Source organism: Littorina saxatilis, linkage group LG13 (genome assembly GCF_037325665.1).
Source record: "Littorina saxatilis isolate snail1 linkage group LG13, US_GU_Lsax_2.0, whole genome shotgun sequence".
NCBI classification, from domain to species: domain Eukaryota; kingdom Metazoa; phylum Mollusca; class Gastropoda; order Littorinimorpha; family Littorinidae; genus Littorina; species Littorina saxatilis.
The window spans coordinates 20607816-20617815 of NC_090257.1; the positions used below are offsets into that span (position 1 = coordinate 20607816).

General features: G+C 40.1%; 1 protein-coding gene and 1 long non-coding RNA gene across 2 annotated transcripts in view; one reads left to right on the plus strand and one right to left on the minus strand.

The window, feature by feature from the left end:
• The window catches only part of LOC138946055 (uncharacterized), a 7373-nt gene extending 943 nt beyond the window's left edge, over window positions 1-6430 (minus strand). The window contains exons 1-3 of the mRNA XM_070317575.1: window positions 6047-6430; window positions 4111-4458; window positions 708-1037 (exon numbers count right to left, since the gene is read on the minus strand). Of these exons, the coding sequence (XP_070173676.1) occupies window positions 708-1037; window positions 4111-4458; window positions 6047-6422 (1054 nt within the window). The 5' untranslated portion in view covers window positions 6423-6430. The remainder of the gene's footprint in view (window positions 1-707; window positions 1038-4110; window positions 4459-6046) is intronic.
• Window positions 1-10000, plus strand: part of LOC138983859 (uncharacterized) — a 410309-nt gene that overhangs the window by 266534 nt on the left and 133775 nt on the right. The gene's annotated exons all lie outside the window — the stretch shown is intronic.

The following is a 10000-nucleotide window of genomic DNA, read 5'->3' on the forward strand; positions in this document are numbered from 1 at the left end:
TATATCATCAAAAATGCCCTTTCACATAATGACACTGAAAACAAGAATACATCCTTGATTGAATTTTGTAAATCATCACGTGTTTTGAAACTGTACTGACTCCCCCGAAATCGGCGCATGACTGCCTAAATGGCGGGATAAAAAAGGATTTGAAAACCACTCTTACAAAATAAAAAAAACAGCAACAACACACGAGTGTACGTGGGAGTTTCGGCCCATGAACGTAGAAGAAGTAGAAGAAGAAGAAGAATGCATTTTACCGTGTGCACACTATATGATGACAGCTAAACGTGCGTGCAAAAAGACCATGGTCTAAATTGTAGAGCTCATTGCTTGGAAACGTTGAATATAATATATGAGTAAGAGATGTTTGTTGTAAAAAAAAAAGGTCGATGGTAGAAAACACAGAGGCGCGTAGAGGACAAGGATCGTTATGGTATAAGACTGATACTTTTAAGCTCGCACACACACACACACACACACACGCCAAGCTCCCTATAAATACACACACACACACACACATACACACACGCACACACACATATACACACGCACACACACACGTACACACACGCACACACTCACACACACACACACACACATCATCCCCTTACACACAAACACGCATGCATACACGCGCGTGCACGCACACACACACACACACACACACACACATGCACACATGCACACACGACCAGTACACCTACACGGAATCTCCAGCAAAATGGCACGTGTCTCCATGACAACGCCCCGCCTGTCAACATCGGCATTATCCACCACGCACACCACCTCCGTACCGTTGACCCCTGGAGGAGAGGTCATGGTCAACTCGCCGGCAAGGCCACAACCTTGCTTGTTGTAGGTCAAGGTCAAACCATCCGCTTCCGTAAGCTCCTTCCAGCTCTGTCCACCGCTGGCGAATAGTTTGAGGCTTCCCGGAGGATTTCCTAAGTAGGCATGGCAACGAATAGGCTCTGGAAGTGCGTGACCTTCGATGACGTCAGTGGGAAGGCGAAGGACGGGATTTGAAGGTCGACCTGTCGCAGGCAAATGACAATGCACTCACGCTGTTGTATCTTAAATTATCTGGGCAACTTTAGAAGAAGAAGAACAACAACAACCAAGACACAAACACCTCCACCACTACCACCACCACCACCACCACCACCTCCCTACCCCCCTTAACTTCCTACTGCTCATAATTATAATAATACTACTGTCCCAACAAACAACAGATGCCACAGTAATCATAGTTTTATCAGTTTATATATTTAAACTCTGCGAAACAATATTGCGACATTTTGTACCTCTGCTAAAGCTTCCATTCCCGAGTCATTCATTCATCTAAACAAATACCTGTAACGATAATACATTTTACCTGAAGTGCTTCTTGTATGTAGACAAAAGAATCCGAACGTATCAATGCGATCCACCTGATCATTCACAATTGACGCCAAAAAACAAAAACAAAACAAAAAAAAGTTTTCTAGCGCTCACGCGATCGACACCTGCATCAGAAATAATTAGTATTTAGTGTAGGAGGAGGGTTGGGGGTGGGTAGGGAGGGGGTGGGTATGGTTTACTTTGAGCAGGTCGGTTTCTAGAGAATTGTGTATCTTATATTTGAGTCTTTCGTGTTTTAGACATTGATGCATTTAATAGTTTTAACGAGTTGCCTTTTGTTTTATCATTCTGGTGTTTATCTAGATGTGCTGTGTATCTTATAAGAAGTTCTTAAAAGTTCGAAGTTATTTTAGCATATAGGTTTTTATATTTAGTCAAGTTTTGACTAAATATTTTAACATCGAGGGGGAATCGAAACGAGGGTCGTGGTGTATGTGCGTGCGTGTGTGCGTGTGTGTGTGTGTGTAGAGCGATTCAGACTAAACTACTGGACCGATCTTTATGAAATTTGACATGAGAGTTCCTGGGTATGAAATCCCCGAACGTTTTTTTCATTTTTTTGATAAATGTCTTTGATGACGTCATATCCGGCTTTTTGTGAAAGTTGAGGCGGCACTGTCACGCCCTCATTTTTCAACCAAATTGGTTGAAATTTTGGTCAAGTAATCTTCGACAAAGCCCGGGGTTCGGTATTGCATTTCAGCTTGGTGGCTTAAAAATTAATTAATGACTTTGGTCATTAAAAATCTGAAAATTGTAAAAAAAAATAAAAATTTATAAAACGATCCAAATTTACGTTTATCTTATTTTCCATCATTTGCTGATTCCAAAAACATATAAATATGTTATATTTAGATTAAAAACAAGCTCTGAAAATTAAATATATAAAAATTATTATCAATTTTTTTTTTTCGAAATCAATTTAAAAACACTTTCATCTTATTCCTTGTCGGTTCCTGATTCCAAAAATATATAGATATGATATGTTTGGATTAAAAACACGCTCAGAAAGTTAAAACGAAGAGAGGTACAGAAAAGCGTGCTATCCTTCTCAGCGCAACGAATACCCCGCTCTTCTTGTCAATTCCACGGGCACTGCCTTTGCCACGGGCGGTGGAGTGACGATGCTACGAGTATACGGTCTTGCTGCGTTGCATTGCGTTCAGTTTCATTCTGTGAGTTCGACAGCTACTTGACTGTATTACGTTATCATTAAGATTCATGCTTTGTTAGCACTAAGCAGTTGTTTTAATCAGTCTGGTTTTCTCTTGTTTTCATCTTATGAACATTCTAAATGTTAGACTAACTTATTGTCTTGTACAGAATAACAACTGTGTGAATGGTGCTATACTGAATGAAAGAGTGTGACATGAAGTTCTTGTACATCATTGTAAAGAGTGTGAATGACGTTTTAGTTTAGATGTCAAGCGCTTAGAGCAAGCCTTTTTAACAAAAGTTTTTGATTTAGCGCTATATAAATGTTCTTATTATTATCAGTAGGAATTACATAAATCAAGAAATATGCAAGGTAGCCATGCAAAACTCAGAAGTGGTTCCGTGACCTGTTTTTAAACACAACAGGGATCCGAGAAGTGTGCCAGAGAGCCAAGTAAAGTGCCTTCAATGGCAAAAGTTTGAATGAAATGACACGGTATTGAATGTTTTTGTTAAGTTACACAATTTCGCTTTTTACATTTAGTCAAGTTTTGACTAAATGTTTTAACATAGAGGGGGAATCGAGACGAGGGTCGTGGTGTATGTGTGTGTGTGTGTGTCTGTCTGTCTGTCTGTCTGTCTGTGCGTGTGTGTGTGTAGAGCGATTCAGACCAAACTACTGGACCGATCTTTATGAAATTTGACATGAGAGTTTCTGGGAATGATATCCCCGGATGTTTTTTTCTTTTTTTCGATAAATACCTTTGATGACGTCATATCCGGCTTTTTGTAAAAGTTGAGGCGGCACTGTCACACCCTCATTTTTCAATCAAATTGATTGAAATTTTGGCCAAGCAATCTTCGACGAAGGCCGGACTTCGGTATTGCATTTCAGCTTGGTGGCTTAAAAATTAATTAATGACTTTGGTCATTAAAAATCTGAAAATTAAAACAAAACATATTTTTTATTAAACGATCCATATTTACGTTCATCTTATTCTTCATCATTTTCTGATTCCAAAAACATATAAATATGTTATATTTGGATTAAAAACAAGCTCTGAAAATTAAAAATATAAAAATTATGATTAAAATTAAATTTCCGAAATCGTTTTAAAAACTATTTCATCTTATTTTTTGTCGGTTCCTGATTCCAAAAACATATAGATATGATATGTTTGGATTAAAAACACGCTCAGAAAGTTAAAACGAAGAGAGGTACAGTAAAGCGTGCTATGAAGCACAGCGCAACCGCTACCGCGCCAAACAGGCTCGTCACTTTCACTGCCTTTTGCACTAGCGGCGGACTACGTTCAGTTTCATTCTGTGAGTTCCACAGCTTGACTAAATGCAGTAATTTCGCCTTACGCGACTTGTTTCTTGTTTGTTGTTATTGTTGTTGTTGCTGACTTTAGTTCAACACTCCCGAATCTGGAGTAGAAACAGTGTTGGCATCACTTATGTAGGAGGCAATAATGGAATGTAACCCTTGGCATTGTGTGCTGAAAAACAGCTATGAAAAAGTGATCAACCAAACATATCTGCACTCACTGTGAACGACGAGGTTTGTAACTGACATCAGTTTATCTGACAGAGTAGTGTTCGCCCAACACGAGTACGTTCCCGACGAGTTACAGATGGGTTTAATGATATGCAGGCTCACTTCCAGCCATTCTGACGTCATTTTCGCCACGACGCGCACCTGTGACGTCATTCTTGAGTTTTGTAGAAAACGAGGCTCCGCAAAAGGGGTGAGTTCCAGAAGGTGTACGGCAGGAGAGTTTCCCGCATCGTGGAATAATATTTGCAACTGACGCCACTCTCCAGGGTCTGTGACGTCACACTGAACGTAAACCTCTCCCGTTCCCTCAGTTCCGTCTTTTGACGTCATGGTGATTGCTGTAAAGCACACGCACGCACGCACGCAAACACGGACACACACACGGACACATACACGCGCACGCACACGCATACAAACACACACACACACACACACACACACATACACACATACACGCACACATGCACACGAGCGCGCGTCAAAGACACACAATATAAATAATTAATATCATTATCATGTCATGTGTCTCATATTCTCGGTCTTGAGGAGCCTGTGTATTTATCAAACCATACGAAGGAAATGTTTTTTGAGCTGACATAAGAGAAATAGCTTAGATTGCGACAGTATTTTCTCTCATCAGCATACACTTAGCGACATGATTGTAGCTATTTGAAGGGCTGTATGACAATTACGCTTCTGTTAGATTTCCTTAATTACAGTTATATATTTCTAATGATAGCTCTACTCCCCAAAAATCAGTGCTCCCAGAAAAAATTATGTTTGGGAAGGTTTTATTGTCCGATACTTTTTGCACACAACCTGATGATTTTTTTTATTTTTTTTTCTCGGGGTATAGGAGATGCATTTGACCAAATGGGATGAAATCGCCATGAAACTACGAGATGTGTTTTTGGCTGAATTATTTCTTATCTATTAAGATATATATGGGAGATGATATTATGTGGGAGAAGATTGGCGACAGCGCACTAGAAAGACTCTCTCTCTCTCTCTCTCTCTCTCTCTCTCTCTCTCTCTCTCTCTCTCTCTCTCTCTCTCTCTCTCTCTCTCTCTCTCTCTCTCTCTCTCTCTCTCCCTCTCTCTCTCTCTCTCCGTCTCTCCGTCTCTCTCTCTCTCTCTCTCCCTCTCTCCCTCTCTCTCTCTCTCTCTCTCTCTCCCTCTATCTCTCTCTCTCTCTCTCTCCCTCTCTCCCTCTCTCTCTCTCTCTCTCTCTCTATTCCTCTCTCTCTATCTCTTTCTCACTCCCTCTCCCCCCCCTCTCTCTCTCTCTCTCTCTCTCTCTCTCTCTCTCTCTCTCTCTCTCTCTCTCTCCCTCTCCCTCTCTCCCCGCCTTACTTTCAACCTCCCCCTCGTATTAGATAATATCCTTGTGTCTGATGCCTTGTTCAAGATACACGGAAGGAAGCATTATTAATGAAAAGAAACGATGATGTTTATTTCTTGTACGATGTATGTTAGGTTTTCTATATCTATATACGGCTTGTGTGTGTCTGTCTGTCTGTGTGTTCACGATTCACGGCCAAAGTTCTCGATGGATCTGCTTCAAATTTGGTGGGCATATTCAGGTAGACCCCGGACACAATCGTGGAAAATGTTGAACACGTGCGTGCTCTCAGCGCGCAGCGCTGAACCGATTTTGGTTTTTCTGTACATCCATTCCCAGTAACTCTTCCTTATCTTCTCCAGTGTTTTGCGCGTTTATCTCCCTTCCTTCGTACGGTGCGCCGGCGAAGCCGTCGTACACCCGGCAAAGCCGGGTCCCCGGCGAAGCCGGGTATTCGGCTCTACTTCTTCCCGGCGAAGCCGTACCCGGCGAAGCGGGTATTCATCTAGTATGTACTTATATATGTACCCTTTATGATTAATAAAAAAAATTTAAAAAAAGGAAAGACAAGTGACAAAACTCACCAGGAGATCTGGTAGTTGGCACAGTAAACTCGGGTCGACTCTTACTGTCCTCTCCCTTTCTGTTCGGTTCACTGCCTTTTCGATCATCTGCAAATCCACGGTACCCAGCCCCGTCGACAGCCCTCTGAGTTTTCATTGGAGGCAGCAAGCTGGATGGATCCAGAGCTAGTTTCCCGAGTACCCAATGAACGGTCGAGTCCTGAATCACGTGGTGTGCAGATTGGAAGAGTACTGCAGTCACGTGACTGGCGTTGAGCGAGATGATTGGTGGATTTGGGTCCGTTCCGTCTTTGTGTGTCGATAACGCGTCAGATGAAGGGCCTGTTTTGATTGTATTAGGCCGACTGTTTTGGAAAGTTAGGCTCACGTCTGCCATTAGACCGTCCGACCTGCGTACAGGGACAAATTCAAATGTCATTGGTTATGCATTTGCTAACATACTAACAGAAGATGTGTCTGTATTGGTCAGGTTGGGTTTATATTAGTAAATGACTATACTATGGTATAAGCAAGTTAATGTTTATGTTCCATTTGTAGTATTGTGTACTTCGTGAACCCCCCCCCCCCCTCCCCCCCTCTGAACATACAATTGACACAATACTTTGACAACCTTTAAATAACACGGAACAAAGGAAGAGACGACGTAAAACAACAACGAACAAGTCGCGTGAAGCGATATAAAAACATTTAGTCAAGATCAACACCACAAACCAATCATCCAGAAAGAAACAAACAAAACGAAAATCAAAACTTGACTAAATATAAAAAGGAGGATGTGCACACTTTATTTCGAATCTCTACCACTTGGAACTAAATGCTGTCCTTAATTAATGCCGAAGTGGACTTCGCGAAGTCTCTTTACCGAACATTTAGTGCCTAAAGCGTCGTGCAGCAACCAGCTTTGTGAAATAGACTTCGCAAAAGTGAAAAAGTACAATTAACGAAAGACTTTAGAAATGGAACAAAGGACTGTAGGTGAGAGGACCTATGACGGCTTATTGGTGCCAAAACCTCATAATTGTAATTATCAAGGGAAAATTAGTAATTTTCCCTTGATAATTACCATTTTCACGTGTTTATTACTAATTTTCCCGGGAAAATTACTAATTTTCCCGGAATAATTACTAACTTTCACCTGTTAATTACTAATCTTTAGTTTTGGCTCACTTCCTGACGGATTGCTAGTGCCAAAACTAAAAATTAGTAATTTTCCCGTGAAAATGAGTAACTAACAGGTGAAAACAGTAACTGACAGCGTTAATTAGTAATTATCACGTGATAATGGGTAACCCCAGGTTTTGGCACTAGTAAGCCGTCATAGGGATTACTAGTGCCAAAACCTCATAATTGTAATTATCAAGGGAAAATTACTAATTTTCCCTTGATAATTACCATTTTCACGTGTTAATTACTAATTTTCCCGGGAAAATTACTAACTTTCACCTGTTAATTACTAATTTTTAGTTTTGGCTCACTTCCTGACGGATTGCTAGTGCCAAAACTAAAAATTAGTCATTTTCCCGTGAAAATTACTAATTATCCCGTGAAAATGAGTAACTAACGAGTGAAAACAGTAACTGACAGCGTTAATTAGTAATTATCACGTGATAATGGGTAACCCCAGGTTTTGGCACTAGTAAGCCGTCATAAGCACCTACAACAAAGGCCAGCTTCCAAGGTGAAAAATGAATTTTTTTAACATTTTTTTTTATTTACCTAAACCACTCAACGATCACACTATGCGATAGTTTTTGGGCAAAAGATAACCTAAATATTTTAATTTTAATTAAATGTGCATCAGGGCGGTGTCAAAAAATCCCTTGTGGCAGCTCATTAAATATTCAAAAACTTTGAAAGTACATTTCTTCGGTTTGGAATGTAGCAGACGATTCATTCAAAGACCACTGTGCTCAGCGAAACCGAATCTACAAGCTTGATTCGACAGCCAAACTCGGTAGAAAGACGTATTTTCATTGAAAAATAAATAAATTAGGCATTCTCATCTGACTCGTGCACAACAGTCATATTAAAGTTATCTTAAACTTCAAACTCGTTTTTCTCGAAAACGCATTTTACACATATACCGTCACTATTTTCCACACATCTAAAAAACTATTTGATGAAATCAAATAAAATTTTGTGTGCTGCATAATTGATAACAAAGGCACATTTTATTGGAACATTAGAGCAAATCTAAACATCATTATGAGAGTCACATAAAAGTCCTAATTTCAGGATATAAAAAAAAAATCTCCAAAATACACTCTTGTGAAAATAGCACACTGTTTAGTGCTCAATTTGTGATAAGTGTGTAAAATTTCATGTCTGTATCTGTCTTGCATGAAGAGTTATTTGTGTAATGATTATCATACATGTTCGTCATGGTTTTTTTTATATTTAATTATTTTATTTTTTTTAGATATCAAAACTTTCTATTACATTTAACTGAATTATGTCTGAGCGGTCAGACACACTTGAAGAATATATGAGCCAAAAATGGGAAAGATCAGCAGTGTTTCTGAAATGCTATGGCAGAAAGATTTGAAAACGTTTTTTGTCATTTTTCACCTTGGAAGCTGGCCAGGAGCTACCTTCAAATACACCGTTTTTCTTATCCAAGTCATTTGACCACAACATTCATGAAACAGAACTGTTTGTGTTAAAATTCGGTGTGCTTTTGCTTCAATGTATGTAGACTAATAGTGTATGATCAAAAACAAAATGTGCTTTTAGATTGACTTAGTACAAATTATTAAATGAAAAATAAGCAAAGCGATGAATCAAAACATGTTAGTTCACGGATGACAAGATAATTACAAAACGATTCATCGGAATGATTTGTACTTTTGCAGAATTGTTTTAGACATTCTGATAGATGTTTTGTTCGAAACGATTTTTTCTAGGAAAAACAGTTACAGAAATACACATTTTTCAGTTTTCATAATTGTTTTTACCCACAAAGCAACATTTGTATCTCTTTAACTGTTTTTCCTGGAGAAATTCGTTTCGAACAAAACATATCTTGGATAAGAAAAACGGTGTATTTGAAGGTAGCTCCTGCCCTTTGGATAACAACATGCACAAATCAACACGAATATTTGTGTTTATTTGTTCATGTTGCTGGTTTCTGGTGAGTATATTTTGATTGTATTCTTGTTGAAAGACTTTAAGGTCAAATTCACGGCCACTATATATACACCTACTTACCGGAGAGAATTGACCCAGCAGCCGAAGAAGACTGGCGAGTACACGCTTTGTGCGAAAACGCCACGAATCTACAGAAAACAAGAAATATTGTCAGTGATCTTTCATGAGCTTGGAACTGCTGTTGAAAAGGGGCTGACATACGAGAAAGAGAGATAGGGAGAGAGAGAGAGAGAGAGAGAGAGAGAGAGAGAGAGAGAGAGAGAGAGAGAGAGAGAGAGAGGGAAGGAGAGGGAGGGAGAGGGAGGGAAAGAGAGAGTGACAGAGAGAGAGAAGAGGGAGGGAGGGAGGGAGAGACAGAGGCAGAAAGACAGGGGGAGAAAGACAGAGAGAGACAGACAGACAGACAAACAGACAGACAGACAGACAAACAGACAGACAGACAGACAGACAGACAGACAGACAGACAGAGCCAGAGGGATTTACAGAGCTCTCTCAGTAATAGCTATACGTAGGTACTACGATCGCTTGCTTCACGGAGACGATGGGGACCCGTCTCAGTCTTCAGCTAGTCAAGTCTTACTACACGTTGTCTCGGTGATGACTGATTTTTGGCTCACGTAAGTGTAGCCTATGCGATCGTAACTTTGTCTGTCTGTGCGTGCGTGCATGCGTGCGTGCGTATGTGCGTGTGTATGTCTGTGGTAGAAACTCTAACATTTGAAGACGTCACATTACATTGACGTCACATTATGACGTAAGAGGGTTAGACGTCACGCGAAGGAAGTACTGACAGTCTCGGTCATTATT